Source organism: Mustelus asterias, unplaced genomic scaffold (genome assembly GCF_964213995.1).
Source record: "Mustelus asterias unplaced genomic scaffold, sMusAst1.hap1.1 HAP1_SCAFFOLD_4561, whole genome shotgun sequence".
NCBI classification, from domain to species: Eukaryota; Metazoa; Chordata; class Chondrichthyes; order Carcharhiniformes; family Triakidae; genus Mustelus; species Mustelus asterias.
Window position 1 is genome coordinate 1 of NW_027594504.1, and position 16,662 is coordinate 16,662.

The 16,662-nt window shown below is 55.0% G+C and overlaps 1 protein-coding gene across 1 annotated transcript; it reads left to right on the forward strand.

Annotated features, from left to right (window-relative positions):
• Window positions 1–548: 548 nt before the first annotated feature.
• On the forward strand, window positions 549–16,645 carry LOC144491149 (phospholipid-transporting ATPase ID-like; the record flags this gene model as incomplete). Its single annotated transcript, XM_078208825.1, has 9 exons — window positions 549–621; window positions 1,178–1,248; window positions 2,396–2,475; window positions 4,204–4,362; window positions 6,369–6,457; window positions 7,217–7,413; window positions 10,453–10,661; window positions 14,767–14,810; window positions 16,480–16,645. Coding segments are annotated over 9 exons (1,088 nt in total), but the record flags the coding sequence as incomplete, so codon positions are not given.
• Between the last annotated feature and the right edge of the window lie 17 nt (window positions 16,646–16,662).

Genomic DNA, 16,662 nt, shown 5'->3' on the forward strand with positions numbered 1-16,662 from the left:
GCTCCCACGGGGGGAGTGGGGGGGGAGAATGTGGGGACTCGCTCCCATGGGGGGGAGTGGGGGAGAATGTGGGACTTGCGCCCACGGTGGGGGAGTGGGGGAAGAATGTGGGACTCTCTCCCACGGGGGCGGGGTGGGGGAGAATGTGGGACTTACTCCCACGGGGGGGGGGAGGAGTGGGGGAGAATGTGGGACTCGCTCCCACGGGAGGAGTGGGGGGAGAATGTGGGACTCGCTCTCACGGGGGGAGTGGGGGGAGAATGTGGGACTCGCTCCCACGGGGGGGGGGGGGAGTGGGGGCGAATGCGGGACTCGCTCCCACGGGGGGGGGAGTGGGGGAGAATGTGGGACTCGCTCCCACGGGGGGGGGGAGTGGGGGCGAATGTGGGACTCGCTCCCACGGGGGGGGGAGTGGGGGGAGAATGTGGGACTCGCTCCCACAGTTCTGCTTGACATCCGGCGGCCATTTTGGATGTGTCCTCGGCTGCGGCCTAGAAGCAGGCATACTGAGGCCTTGGACCCAATCCCTCTCCCTCCTCTTCCCGCAGACTCCAGAAGGACAAGTGGATGCATGTACGCGTTGGTGACATCATTAAACTGGAGAACAACCAATTTGTGGCGGTGGGTAACTCCCTCGTTTGGCCAATCGCGGGCAGGGGGGGGGTGGGGGGAATTTCAGCAGATTCTCACCCTGAGCCCACACTCGTCCTGGGCGACGTTCGCAAAAGACCCCCAGCTGAATAGTAAAATGGCGATTGGATCTGATTCATTATTGTCACATGTACTGGGACACAGTGAAAAGTATTGTTTCTTGCGCGCTATACAGACAAAGCATACCGTTCATAGAGTACATAGATCTGATTTATTATTGTCACATGTATTGGGACACAGTGAAAAGTATTGTTTCTTGCGCGCTATACAGACAAAGCTTACTGTATACCCTCTGTCTCTGCCCCTTCTCTGTTGTCTCCCCCCTCTCTGGTCCCCCCCCTTCCCCCTTCTCTCTCTCTCGCTTTTGGTCCCCTGTCCCTGATATATCCCCGTGTGTGCTGAATCCTGTTGTGACTGATAGATTCCCTGGGATGTTCCCTTGGGTTGATGCATTATGTGCGGGTTGCTATATAAATGAAAGGTGTAGTTGTCTCTGTGGTTTGATTGGTTGTGTCTGTGTCGCTAGGCGGATCTCCTGTTGCTGTCCAGCAGTGAGCCCCATGGTCTGTGTTACATTGAGACAGCAGAGCTTGATGGGTAAGTCCCAGCAGGCGGCCCGGTCGACACCAGGGAGTTGGCCAATGAGCTGAGGGTGAGGCTTAGGACAGATGACCCAGCGAACAGCCCACCTTTCAGCAAACAGTCTACAGAGTCTATTTAAACAGCAAACAGTCTACAGAGTCTATTTAAACAGCAAACAGTCTACAGAGTCTATTTAAACAGCAAACAGTCTACAGAGTCTATTTAAACAGCAAACAGTCTACAGGGTCTATTTAAACAGCAAACAGTCTACAGAGTCTATTTAAACAGCAAACAGTCTACAGAGTCTATTTAAACAGCAAACAGTCGACAGAGTCTATTTAAACAGCAAACAGTCTACAGAGTCTATTTAAACAGCAAACAGTCTACAGAGTCTATTTAAACAGCAAACAGTACAGAGTCTATTTAAACAGCAAACAGTCTACAGAGTCTATTTAAACAGCAAACAGCCGACAGGATCTATTTAAACAGCAAACAGCGACAGAGTCTACTTAAACAGCAAACAGCCGACAGAGTCTACTTAAACAGCAAACAGCCGACAGAGTCTACTTAAACAGCAAACAGCCGACAGAGTCTATTTAAACAGCAAACAGTCTACAGAGTCTATTTAAACAGCAAACAGTCTACAGAGTCTATTTAAACAGCAAACAGTCCACAGAGTCTATTTAAACAGCAAACAGTCCACAGAGTCTATTTAAACAGCAAACAGTCTACAGAGTCTATTTAAACAGCAAACAGTCCACAGAGTCTATTTAAACAGCAAACAGTCCACAGAGTCTATTTAAACAGCAAACAGTCCACAGAGTCTATTTAAACAGCAAACAGTCCACAGAGTCTATTTAAACAGCAAACAGTCCACAGAGTCTATTTAAACAGCAAACAGTCCACAGAGTCTATTTAAACAGCAAACAGTCCACAGAGTCTATTTAAACAGCAAACAGTCCACAGAGTCTATTTAAACAGCAAACAGTCTACAGAGTCTATTTAAACAGCAAACAGTCCACAGAGTCTATTTAAACAGCAAACAGTCCACAGAGTCTATTTAAACAGCAAACAGTCTACAGAGTCTATTTAAACAGCAAACAGTCCACAGAGTCTATTTAGCAGCACACTCTAGGAACCAATCGTTTGCCTCTTCCTGCAGAGAAACCAACATGAAGGTTCGGCAGGCGGTTCCGGTGACCTCTGAACTGGGAGACACTAACAAGCTTGCACAGTTTGATGGTAAGTGGAATACCTCAAATTGAGGGATTCAGGGTGGCTTATATATAGAATAACCGATACCCCCCGGGAGTGAGTTACAGACGGGAATCTAATCGAGGGGTTCGGGGTGGTTTATATATAGAATAACAGAAACCCGGGAGTGAGTTACAGACTGGAATCTAATCGAGGGGTTCGGGGTGGTTTATATATAGAATAACAGATCCCCGGGAGTGAGTTACAGACTGGAATCTAATCGAGGGGTTCAGGGTGGTTTATATATAGAATAACAGATACCCGGGAGTGAGTTACAGACTGGAATCTAATCGAGGGGTTCGGGGGGTTTATATATAGAATAACAGATACCCGGGAGTGAGTTACAGACTGGAATCTAATCGAGGGGTTGGGGGTGGTTTATATATAGAATAACAGGTACCCGGGAGTGAGTTACAGACTGGAATCTAATCGAGGGGTTCGGGGTGGTTTATATATAGAATAACAGATACCCGGGAGTGAGTTACAGACTGGAATCTAATCGAGGGGTTCGGGGTGGTTTATATATAGAATAACAGATACCCGGGAGTGAGTTACAGACTGGAATCTAATCGAGGGGTTGGGGGTGGTTTATATATAGAATAACAGATACCCGGGAGTGAGTTACAGACTGGAATCTAATCGAGGGGTTCAGGGTGGTTTATATATAGAATAACAGATACCCGGGAGTGAGTTACAGACTGGAATCTAATCGAGGGGTTGGGGGTGGTTTATATATAGAATAACAGATACCCGGGAGTGAGTTACAGACTGGAATCTAATCGAGGGGTTCAGGGTGGTTTATATATAGAATAACAGATACCCGGGAGTAAGTTACAGACTGGAATCTAATCGAGGGGTTGGGGGTGGTTTATATCTCGAATAACAGATACCCGGGAGTGAGTTACAGACTGGAATCTAATCGAGGGGTTCAGGGTGGTTTATATATAGAATAACAGATACCCGGGAGTGAGTTACAGACTGGAATCTAATCGAGGGGTTCGGGGGGGGGGTTTATATAGAATAACAGATACCCGGGAGTGAGTTACAGACTGGAATCTAATTGAGGGGTTCGGGGGGTTTATATATAGAATAACAGATACCCCGGAGTGAGTTACAGACTGTAATCTAATCGAGGGGTTCGGGATGGTTTATATATAGAATAACAGATACCCGGGAGTGAGTTACAGACTGGAATCTAATCGAGGGGTTCGGGGTGGTTTATATATAGAATAACAGATACCCGGGAGTGAGTTACAGACTGGAATCTAATCGAGGGGTTCGGGGTGGTTTATATATAGAATAACAGATACCCGGGAGTGAGTTACAGACTGGAATCTAATCGAGGGGTTCGGGGTGGTTTATATATAGAATAAGAGATACCCCGGAGTGAGTTACAGACTGGAATCTAATCGAGGGGTTCGGGGGGGGGGTTTATATATAGAATAACAGATACCCTGTGGGAGCGAGTCCCACATTCTGTCAGTGTTTGCAGGTAGCCATGCTGAGATTTCGGCGTGAGGTGAAGGGTCAGAGTTCAGGGGTGCCATTGGGGAGCCATGGGTTGGTTGCCTGCTTGGCGCTGGGTTTTACTGCCTGGGGAGATGACGGCTTGCCAGGGAGGGAGACGGGGGGGTGAATTCAGTGGGAAGGGGCAATGGGGAGAGTCTGTCCCGCACGTTAACATGTCTCTGTGTTCCCCCCGTTCCCCGTCTCCAGGGGAGGTGACCTGTGAGCCTCCGAACAATAAGCTGGATCGATTCCCGGGAACTCTGTACTGGAAGGAGAATAAGTACCCTCTGGACAATCACAACATGCTGCTGCGAGGCTGCGTTCTCAGAAACACTGAGTGGTGTTTTGGTCTGGTGATCTTTGCCGGTGAGGACTCCTCCCAGTCTCCCATCTTCCGACCCTCCCGTCCCCGCCGCAATCCCACTCTGCGACGCAATCTCTCCGCTCCCTCGCTGACACACTGTCTGCTCTCTTTGTCTGCCCGTCTCTGCCTCTCGCTCGCGCTCTCTCGGCCGCCCGCCCCCTTGGCCCCCCGGCCGCTCACTCTCCCGGCTGCCCGCTCTCTCTTCTCTTGACCCCCACCCTTTCTGGTCGACCCGCCACCCCCTGCCTTTTGATTTATTATTGTCACATGTATTGGGACACAGTGAAAAGTATTGTTTCTTGCGCGTTGTACAGACAAAGCATACCGTTCATAGAGAAGGAAAGGAGAGGGTGCAGAATGTAGTGTTACACTCATAGCTAGGGTGTAGAGAAAGATCAACTTAATGCGAGGTAGGTCCATTCAAAAGTCTGACAGCAGCAGGGAAGAAGCTGTTCTTGAGTCGGTCGGTACGTGACCTCAGACTTTTGTATCTTTTTCCCGACGGAAGAAGGTGGAAGAGAGAATGTCCGGGGTGTGTCGGGGGGTCCTTGATTATGCCGGCTGCTTTTCCCGAGGCAGCGGGAAGTGTAGACAGAGTCAATGGATGGGAGGCTGGTTTGCGTGATGGGATTGGGCTACATTCACGACCCTTTGTAGTTCCTTGTGGTCTTGGGCAGAGCAGGAGCCCAGACCAAGCTGTGATACAACCGGAAAGAATGCTTTCTATGGTGTATCTGTAAAAGTTGGTGAGAGTTGTAGCTGACATACCAAATTTCCTTAGTCTCCTGAGAAAGTAGAGGCGTTGGTGGGGCTTTCTTAACTATAGTGTCGGCATGGGGGGAGCAGGGCTATCTCTGACCTTCTCTAATTCTCTCTCCCCTTCCCTCACGTTCGCATAGACACTTTACTTGTGCCATTCTGCTCCATGGGTGTCACAGGAGGTTAGCACTGCTGCCTCACAGCGCCAGGGACCCGGGTTCGATTCCCGGCTCGGGTCACTGTCTGTGCGGAGTCTGCACATTCTCCCCGTGTCTGCGTGGGTTTCCTCCGGGTGCTCCGGTTTCCTCCCACAGTCCGAAAGACGTGCTGGTTAGGGTGCATTCGCCGTGTTAAATTGACCCTTAGTGTCCAAAGATGTGCTGGTTCGGTGGATTGGCCGTGCTTTTAATGTGTGGGATTCCAGGGACAGGGCGGGGCGAGGACCTGGAGGGCCGAAGGGCCTGTTCCTGTGCTGTATTGACCTGGATAAGATGCTCTTTCAGAGAGTCGGTGCAGACTCACTGGGCCGAATGGCCTCCTCCTGCACTGTGGAGATTCCACGGGGTTAAATCCGATAACAAACGTCTCTCTGAAAAGAAAGTTTAACCTTGCAATCTTCCGACTTTGGGCCAACCGTTCTCCGTTGGGTGGCACAGTGGGTTAGCACTGCTGCTTCACAGCTCCAGGGTCCCGGGTTCGATTCCCGGCTTGGGTCGCTGTCTGTGTGGAGTCTGCACATTCTCCTCGTGTCTGCGTGGGTTTCCTCCGGGTGCTCCGGTTTCCTCCCACAGTCCAAAGATGTGCGGGTTTGGTGGATTGGCCATGCTAAAAAGTGCCCCTTAGTGTCCTGAGATGCGTAGGTTAGAGGGATTAGCGGGTAAAATGTGTAGGGATATGGGGGTAGGGCCTGGGTGGGATTGTGGTCGGTGCAGACTCGATGGGCCGAATGGCCTCCTTCTGCACTGTGGGGTTTCTATGATTCTATCCTACCAGTGTTCATTGTTCAAGTGAACACTTCACCCCAGTGTCGCGGTCATCCTCTCTTTGTATGTACTCGAGTAACCATACCCTGTTTCCCTCCTTAACAATGTATTGGACATTAACAATCTGTAACAACTGTACTCTGTGACAATGTGTGACTCATTGCAGTGTGGTTTGGTGGGGGAGGGACGGTGGGTAATCCTTTGGGCCCAGCCACACTCCCCCCTGCCCCAACTGGTAACCGTAAGCTCCTTTTCTGTATCCACAGGCCCGGACACTAAACTCATGCAGAACAGTGGCAGAACTAAGTTCAAAAGGACCAGCATTGACCGACTGATGAACACTTTGGTGCTCTGGGTGAGTCCCAGCGGCACACAAGCCGATGCCAAACCACGGTTACGGTGCCAATCGTAACTGGCACGAGATCGAATCACTGCTGGCGACATCACAAAGATAGGCAGCCGGTGGGGCGCCGGTTGGAGCGGGGCCCGTGCGGGGGTGGGGCGCCGGTTGGAGCGGGGCCCGTGCGGGGGGGGGGGGGGCGCCGGTTGGAGCGGGGCCCGGGCGGGGGTGGGGCGCCGGTTGGAGCGGGGCCCGTGCGGGGGGGGGGGCGCCGGTAGGAGTGGGGCCCAGGCCGGCGGGGCGGGGGGCACCGGATGGGGGGGGCCCGAGCGGGGGGGGCCCAGGTGGGGGGGGGCGCCGGTTGGAGCGGGGCCCAGGTGGGGGGGGGGCCGGGCGGGGGGACAGACGGGGTCCCGCCGGTTGGAGCGAGGCCCGGGCGGGGGTGGGGCCCAGGTGGGGGGGGGGGGGGGGGCCGGGCGGGGGGACAGACGGGGTCCCGCCGGTTGGAGCGGGGCCCGGGCGGGGGTGGGGCCCAGGTGGGGGGGGGGGGGGGCGGGCGGGGGGACAGACGGGGTCCCGCCGGTTGGAGCGGGGCCCGGGCGGGGGTGGGGCCCAGGTGGGGGGGGGGGGGGGGGGCCCGGGCGGGGGTGGGGCCCAGGTGGGGGGGGGGGGGCCCGGGCGGGGGAACAGACGCGGTCCCGCCGGTTGGAGCGGGGCCTGTGCGCGCCTGGAATGTTTTGGAGAATTGAACACTTTTCTTGTCTTTGTTTCCAGATCTTCGGCTTCCTGATCTGCATGGGGATAATCCTGGCAATTGGGAATTCCATCTGGGAATATGAGGTTGGCGATCTCTTCCAGATCTACCTCCCGTGGGACCAGGGTGTCGACAGTGCCTTGCTGTCCGGATTCTTGTCTTTTTGGTCCTACATTATCATCCTCAATACAGTCGTTCCCATATCACTCTACGTCAGGTTAGAGGGAGCTTTACTCTGTATCTAACCCTGTGCTGTACCTGTCCTGGGAGTGTTTGATGGGGGACAGTGTAGAGGGAGCTTTACTCTGTATCTAACCCCGTGCTGTACCTGTCCTGGGAGTGTTTGATGGGGACAGTGTAGAGGGAGCTTTACTCTGTATCTAACCCTGTGCTGTACCTGTCCTGGGAGTGTTTGATGGGGGACAGTGTAGAGGGAGCTTTACTCTGTATCTAACCCCGTGCTGTACCTGTCCTGGGAGTGTTTGATGGGGGACAGTGTAGAGAGAGCTTTACTCTGTATCTAACCCCGTGCTGTACCTGTCCTGGGAGTGTTTGATGGGGGACAGTGTAGAGAGAGCTTTACTCTGTATCTAACCCCGTGCTGTACCTGTCCTGGGAGTGTTTGATGGGGACAGTGTAGAGGGAGCTTTACTCTGTATCTAACCCCGTGCTGTACCTGTCCTGGGAGTGTTTGATGGGGGACAGTGTAGAGGGAGCTTTACTCTGTATCTATCCCCGTGCTGTACCTGTCCTGGGAGTGTTTGATGGGGGACAGTGTAGAAGGAGCTTTACTCTGTATCTAACCCCGTGCTGTACCTGTCCTGGGAGTGTTTGATGGGGGACAGTGTAGAGAGAGCTTTACTCTGTATCTAACCCCGTGCTGTACCTGTCCTGGGAGTGTTTGATGGGGGACAGTGTAGAGGGAGCTTTACTCTGTATCTAACCCCGTGCTGTACCTGTCCTGGGAGTGTTTGATGGGGGACAGTGTAGAGGGAGCTTTACTCTGTATCTAACCCTGTGCTGTACCTGTCCTGGGAGTGTTTGATGGGGGACAGTGTAGAGGGAGCTTTACTCTGTACCTAACCCCGTGCTGTACCTGTCCTGGGAGTGTTTGATGGGGACAGTGTAGAGGGAGCTTTACTCTGTATCTAACCCTGTGCTGTACCTGTCCTGGGAGTGTTTGATGGGGGACAGTGTAGAGGGAGCTTTACTCTGTATCTAACCCCGTGCTGTACCTGTCCTGGGAGTGTTTGATGGGGGACAGTGTAGAGAGAGCTTTACTCTGTATCTAACCCCGTGCTGTACCTGTCCTGGGAGTGTTTGATGGGGGACAGTGTAGAGGGAGCTTTACTCTGTATCTAACCCCGTGCTGTACCTGTCCTGGGAGTGTTTGATGGGGGACAGTGTAGAGGGAGCTTTACTCTGTATCTATCCCCGTGCTGTACCTGTCCTGGGAGTGTTTGATGGGGACAGTGTAGAGAGAGCTTTACTCTGTATCTAACCCCGTGCTGTACCTGTCCTGGGAGTGTTTGATGGGGACAGTGTAGAGGGAGCTTTACTCTGTATCTAACCCCGTGCTGTACCTGTCCTGGGAGTGTTTGATGGGGGACAGTGTAGAGGGAGCTTTACTCTGTATCTATCCCCGTGCTGTACCTGTCCTGGGAGTGTTTGATGGGGGACAGTGTAGAAGGAGCTTTACTCTGTATCTAACCCCGTGCTGTACCTGTCCTGGGAGTGTTTGATGGGGGACAGTGGAGAGAGAGCTTTACTCTGTATCTAACCCCGTGCTGTACCTGTCCTGGGAGTGTTTGATGGGGGACAGTGTAGAGGGAGCTTTACTCTGTATCTAACCCCGTGCTGTACCTGTCCTGGGAGTGTTTGATGGGGGACAGTGTAGAGGGAGCTTTACTCTGTATCTAACCCTGTGCTGTACCTGTCCTGGGAGTGTTTGATGGGGACAGTGTAGAGGGAGCTTTACTCTGTATCTAACCCCGTGCTGTACCTGTCCTGGGAGTGTTTGATGGGGACAGTGTAGAGGGAGCTTTACTCTGTATCTAACCCCGTGCTGTACCTGTCCTGGGAGTGTTTGATGGGGACAGTGTAGAGGGAGCTTTACTCTGTATCTAACCCTGTGCTGTACCTGTCCTGGGAGTGTTTGATGGGGGACAGTGTCGAGGGAGCTTTACTCTGTATCTAACCCCGTGCTGTACCTGTCCTGGGAGTGTTTGATGGGGACAGTGTAGAGGGAGCTTTACTCTGTATCTAACCCCGTGCTCTACCTGTCCTGGGAGTGTTTGATGGGGACAGTTTAGAGGGAGCTTTACACTGTATCTAACCCCGTGCTGTACCTGTCCTGGGAGTGTTTGATGGGGACAGTGTAGAGGGAGCTTTACTCTGTATCTAACCCCGTGCTGTACCTGTCCTGGGAGTGTTTGATGGGGGACAGTGCAGAGGGAACTTTACTCTGTATCTAACCCCATGCTGTACCTGTCCTGGGAGTGTTTGATGGGGGACAGTGCAGAGGGAACTTTACTCTGTATCTAACCCCGTGCTGTACCTGTCCTGGGAGTGTTTGATGGGGACAGTGTAGAGGGAGCTTTACTCTGTATCTAACCCCGTGCTGTACCTGTCCTGGGAGTGTTTGATGGGGACAGTGTAGAGGGAGCTTTACTCTGTATCTAACCCCGTGCTGTACCTGTCCTAGGAGTGTTTGATGGGGGCAGTGTAGAGGGAGCTTTACTCTGTATCTAACCCCGTGCTGTACCTGTCCTAGGAGTGTTTGATGGGGGCAGTGTAGAGGGAGCTTTACTCTGTATCTAACCCCATGCTGTACCTGTCCTAGGAGTGTTTGATGGGGGACAGTGTAGAGGGAGCTTTACACTGTATCTAACCCCGTGCTTTTCCTGTCCTGGGAGTGTTTGATGGGGACAGTGTAGAGGGAGCGTTACTCTGTATCTAACCCCGTGCTGTACCTGTCCTGGGAGTGTTTGATGGGGGACAGTGTAGAGGGAGCTTTACTCTGTATCTAACCCCGTGCTGTACCTGTCCTGGGAGTGTTTGATGGGTGGACAGTGTAGAGGGAGCTTTACTCTGTATCTAACCCCGTGCTGTACCTGTCCTGGGAGTGTTTGATGGGGACAGTGTAGAGGGAGCTTTACTCTGTATCGAACCCCGTGCTGTACCTGTCCTGGGAGTGTTTGAGGGGGGACAGTGTAGAGGGAGCACCCTCCTCACCTCTGACCTCTGACCCCGACAGTGTGGAGGTCATCCGCCTTGGGCATAGCTACTTCATCAACTGGGACAAGCGGATGTACTGCGTCAAAAAGAACACAGCTGCAGAGGCGCGGACCACCACCCTGAGTGAGGAGCTGGGACAGATCGAGTACATCTTCTCGGATAAGACGGGCACCCTCACGCAAAACATTATGACGTTCAATAAATGCTCCATCGCCGGCAAGACCTACGGTGAGTGCAGGAGGGCGCAACTGCCAATCACGGACCCCGATCGCGGCCCTTTGGTGCGTCCGAACGACCGATTGAGAATGGCCTTTCCCCATGTCAACAGGTCACGCTGCAGTGACACCCTCCGGCCAGTGGTGGTGCTGCAGTGCGCCATTCATAGAATCTCGTTAAATCTCTCCAATGCAGAAAGAGGCCATTCGGCCCTTCGAGTCTGCACCGATCACAATCCCACCCAGACCCTATTGCCATAACCACATATATTTACCCTGCTAACCCCTGACACTCGGGTCAATTTAGCACAGCCAATGCACCCTAATCAGCGCGTCTTTCGGACTGTGGGAGGAAACCGGAGCACCCGGATGAAACCCACGCAGACACGGGGAGAATGTGCAGACTCCGCACAGACAGTGACCCGAGCCGGGAATCGAACCCGGGTCCCTGGCGCTGTGAAGCAGCGGCGCTAACCACAGTGCCACCGTGGCCCCGCGTCCCCTTACGCTGTAGGGGGGGATTCATCCTCCGATTCCGATTTGCCACGCCATGGGAGGGTCAGTGCTGAGGGAGCGCCGCACTGTGGGAGGGTCGGTGCTGAGGGAGCGCCGCACTGTGGGAGGGTCAGTGCTGAGGGAGCGCCGCACTGTGGGAGGGTCAGTGTTGAGGGAGCGCCGCACTGTGGGAGGGTCAGTGCTGAGGGAGCGCCGCACTGTGGGAGGGTCAGTGTTGAGGGAGCTCCGCACTGTGGGAGGGTCAGTGCTGAGGGAGCGCCGCATTGTGGGAGGGTCGGTGCTGAGGGAGCGCCGCACTGTGGGAGGGTCAGTGCTGAGGGAGCGCCGCACTGTGGGAGGGTCAGTGCTGAGGGAGCGCCACACTGTGGGAGAGTCAGTGCTGAGGGAGCGCCGCACTGTGGGAGGGTCAGTGCTGAGGGAGCGCCGCACTGTGGGAGGGTCGGTGCTGAGGGAGCGCCGCACTGTGGGAGGGTCAGTGCTGAGGGAGCGCCGCACTGTGGGAGGGTCAGTGTTGAGGGAGCGCCGCACTGTGGGAGGGTCAGTGCTGAGGGAGCGCCGCATTGTGGGAGGGTCGGTGCTGAGGGAGCGCCGCACTGTGGGAGGGTCAGTGCTGAGGGAGCGCCGCACTGTGGGAGGGTCAGTGCTGAGGGAGCGCCGCACTGTGGGAGAGTCAGTGCTGAGGGAGCGCCGCACTGTGGGAGGGTCAGTGCTGAGGGAGCTCCGCACTGTGGGAGGGTCACTGCTGAGGGAGCTCCGCACTGTGGGAGGGTCAGTGCTGAGGGAGTGCCGCACTGGGAGGGTCAGTGCTGAGGGAGTGCCGCACTGTGGGAGGGTCGGTGCTGAGGGAGTGCCGCACTGTGGGAGGGTCAGTGCTGAGGGAGCGCCGCACTGTGGGAGGTCAGTGCTGAGGGAGCGCTGCGCTGTGGGAGGGTCAGTGCTGAGGGAGCGCCGCACTGTGCGAGGGTCAGTGCTGAGGGAGCGCCGCACTGTGGGAGTGTCGGTGCTGAGGGAGCGCCGCACTGTGGGAGGGTCAGTGCTGAGGGAACGCCGCACTGTGGGAGTGTCGGTGCTGAGGGAGCGCCGCACTGTGGGAGTGTCGGTGCTGAGGGAGCGCCGCACTGTGGGAGGGTCAGTGCTGAGGGAACGCCGCACTGTGGGAGGGTCAGTGCTGAGGGAGCGCCGCACTGTGGGAGGGTCAGTGCTGAGGGAGTGCCGCACTGTGGGAGTGTCGGTGCTGAGGGAGCGCCGCACTGTGGGAGGGTCAGTGCTGAGGGAACGCCGCACTGTGGGAGGGTCAGTGCTGAGGGAGCGCCGCACTGTGGGAGGGTCGGTGCTGAGGGAGCGCCGCACTGTGGGAGGGTCGGTGCTGAGGGAGCGCCGCACTGTGGGAGGGTCAGTGCTGAGGGAGCGCCGCACTGTGGGAGTGTCGGTGCTGAGGGAGCGCCGCACTGTGGGAGGGTCAGTGCTGAGGGAGCGCCGCACTGTGGGAGTGTCGGTGCTGAGGGAGCGCCGCACTGTAGGAGGGTCAGCGCCGAGGGAGCGCCGCACTGTGGGAGTGTCGGTGCTGAGGGAGCGCCGCACTGTGGGAGGGTCAGTGCTGAGGGAGCGCCGCACTGTGGGAGGGTCAGTGCTGAGGGAGCGCCGCACGGTCGGGGATCAGTGCTGAGGGAGCGCCGCACTGTCCACCTCACCTACACATCTTTGGACACCAAGGGGCAATTTAGCACGGCTAATCCCCCTAACCTGCACATCTTTGGACTGTGGGAGGAAACCGGAGCACCCGGAGGAAACCCACGCAGACACGGGGAGAACGTGCAGACTGCACACAGACAGTGACCCGAGCTTGGAATTGAACCTGGGTCCCTGGCGCTGTGAGGCAGCAGTGCTAACCCACTGTGATACCGTGCCGCTCTGAATACTCTATTTGAGGTCTAACTAGCCAGTGACCTAATTCAGCATAAGCTCCTTGGTCTTGTACTCTGTGCCCCTGTTAATAAAGGTCAGAATACTACCTGCGTTAGTACCCACTCTCTCCACCAGTCCTGCTGCCTGCAATGACCTTTGCACAGATATACCCAGCTCCTTCTGTTACTGCATCCCCTTTAGACTCGCCACCCGCACCCCTCCGTGCCCCCTTGCGCCCTCTCTCCGTTATTGAAACCGACGTAATTCACGTTGCTACTCTTGGCATTATACCGAGTTTGCCCATTCCTTTGGGATGACTTTATTTCCCGTCACTTGGCTAACTTCGTATCCACATTGTCCCTTGTGTATCCCAGCGGGTTTAACTTTGCTACTGTGCCCCTTCAAGTGAACATTTACCCAACCCCTTTTGGAAGTCCGCGTACACCGCATCCACCGCGCTACCCTTATCCACCCTCTTTGCCACCTCATCCAAGAGCTCCAACCAAGTTGGTTCCTGCCCTCCGCGAACCCATGACCCTTTCCCTGATTTCCCCCAGGAGGACCTGTTTAGCTTTGTTCCAGACTACTGATTCTCGGAGTGGGGGCCCGCTAAACCGATTGGCCTGCTGGGATCATCCTTTCTGCCTCTTTCGAGCAAGGGGTGGAGGGAGGTAAGGTTCTCCAGTCCTCTGGCGCCACCCCAGTGCCTCGGAAACTGCCACCCTCAATCCCCTCGGATGCACTCCCTCTGGGTGCTGGTGCCCATCAACTGGGGCGGCACGGTGGGTTAGCACTGCTGCCTCACAGCGCCAGGGACCCGGGTTCGATTCCCGGCTCGGGTCACTGTCCCTGCGGAGTCTGCACGTTCTCCCCGTGTCTGTGTGGGTTTCCTCCGGGTGCCCCGGTTTCCTCCCACAGTCTGAAAGATGTGCGGGTTAGGTGGATTGGCCGTGCTAAATTGCCCCTTAGTGTCCAAAGATGTGTAGGTTAGGTGGATTGGCCATGCTAAATTGCCCCTTAGTGTCCAAAGATGTGTAGGTTAGGTGGATTGGCCGTGCTAAATTGTCCCTTAGTGTCCAAAGATGTGCGGGTTAGGTGGATTGGCCATGCTAAATTGTCCCTTAGTGTCCAAAGATGTGTAGGTTAGGTGGATTGGCCATGCTAAATTGCCCCTTAGTGTCCAAAGATGTGTAGGTTAGGTGGATTGGCCGTGCTAAATTGCCCCTTAGTGTCCAAAGATGTGTAGGTTCGGTGGATTGGCCGTGCTAAATTGCCCCTTAGTGTCCAAAGATGTGTAGGTTCGGTGGATTGGCCGTGCTAAATTGCCCCTTAGTGTTAGGGGGTCTAGCTCGGGTAAATGCATGGGGTGATGGGGACAGGGTCTGGGTGGGATTGCGTTTGGTGCAGACTCGATGGGCCGAATGGCCTCCTTCTGCGCTGTAGGGATTCTATGGTTAAGTGCGGGTGCCATTGCGCAAACCACCTCTTTTCCCACTGTCCCACTATTTCCATGACCCACTCCTGTCACCGTGACACACCGGAAACTTCCATGCTAACGGGCTAACTGGCCATGCCTACAGCCTCAGGTCCCGAGGTTACACAAGCCCGTCCTGGACTGCGAACGGTGTGGGGTTGGGATGGGCGCTATATGAATGCAACTCTGTTCCCCCACTAACGCATCTGCCTTGCTTTCGCAGGTGACCTCATCGACGCCCTGGGACACAAGTGTGAGGGAAGAGAGGTGAGTCCGTCAGAAATGTGAGAGGGGGCAGTGTAGAGGGAGCTTTACTCTGTATCTCACCCCGTGCTGTACCTGTCCTGGGAGTGTTTGATGGGGGACAGTGTAGAGGGAGCTTTACTCTGTATCTAACCCCGTGCTGTACCTGTCCTGGGAGTATTTGGTGGGGACAGTGTAGAGGGAGCTTTACTCTGTATCTAACCCCGTGCTGTACCTGTCCTGGGAGTGTTTGATGGGGGACAGTGCAGAGGGAGCTTTACTCTGTATCTAACCCCGTGCTGTACCTGTCCTGGGAGTGTTTGATGGGGGGCAGTGTAGAGGGAGCTTTACTCTGTATCTAACCCCGTGCTGTACCTGTCCTGGGAGTGTTTGGTGGGGACAGTATAGAGGGAGCTTTACTCTGTATCTAACCCCGTGCTGTACCTGTCCTGGGAGTGTTTGATGGGGGACAGTGTAGAGGGAGCTTTACTCTGTATCTAACCCCGTGCTGTACCTGTCCTGGGAGTGTTTGATGGGGGACAGTGTAGAGGGAGCTTTACTCTGTATCTAACCCCGTGCTGTACCTGTCCTGGGAGTGTTTGATGGGGACAGTGTATTGACACGTACTGGGATGCAGTGAAAAGTATTGTTTCTTGCGCGCTATACAGACAAAGCATACCGTTCATAGAGAAGGAAAGGAGAGAGTGCAGAATGTAGTGTTACAGTCATAGCTAGGGTGTAGAGAAAGATCAACTTAATGCGAGGTCGGTCCATTCAAAAGTCTGACAGCAGCAGGGAAGAAGCTGTTCTTGAGTCGGTCGGTACGTGACCTCAGTCTTTTGTATCTTTTTCCCAACGGAAGAAGGTGGAAGAGAGAATGTCCGGGGGTGCGTGGGGGGGTCCTTGATTATGCCGGCTGCTTTTCCCCGAGGCAGCGGGAAGTGTAGACGGAGTCAATGGATGGGAGGCTGGTTTGCGTGATGGGACTGGGCTACATTCACGACCTTTTGTAGTTCCTTGCGGTCTTGGGCAGAGCAGGAGCCCCCAGACCAAGCTGTGATACAACCAGAAAGAATGCTTTCTATGGGGCATCTGTAAAAGTTGGTGAGAGTCGTCGCGGACATGCCGAATTTCCTTAGTCTTCTGAGGAAGTAGAGGCATTGGCGGAGTGAGAGAGGAGAAAAGAGAGAGAGTCAGCGTTCCCCGTCCTCCTCTCCCACTGGGACGCTCTCTCGAGACACCATCGCAGGGACCTGCCTCTTTTGGCCAGACGCCTTGTAACCTGACCCCAGCATGGCCTACACACTTGTCTGCTTCAGATCAGTGAGGCCCCACACAGTTGAACATCTAGCACCAGGGCTTAGACAGCGCTGGCACAGCGGGTTAGCACTGCCGCCTCACAGCGCCAGGGACCCGGGTTCGATTCCCGGCTCGGGTCACTGTCTGTGCGGAGTCTGCACGTTCTCCCCGTGTCTGCGTGGGTTTCCTCCGGGTGCTCCGGTTTCCTCCCACAGTCCGAAAGACGTGCTGGTTAGGGTGCATCGGCCGTGCTAAATTCTCCCTCAGTGTAACCCGAACAGGAATGTGGTGACCAGGGGATTTTCACAGTAACTTCATTGCAGTGTTAAGCCTACTTGTGACTAATAACTGATGAACTAAACCAGATCCATCTCTCTGCCCCGCTCCCCGCCAGAAGCAAGTGCCGATCGATTTCTCCTTCAACTCGCTGGCCGACCCGCGTTTCGCTTTCTACGACCACCTCTTGCTGGAGGCTGTCAAACTGGGGGATCGGGAGGTGCACGAATTCTTCCGCATCCTCTCCCTGTGTCACACGGTGATGTCTGAGGACCGGGACCAAGGTAGGAACAATATACGC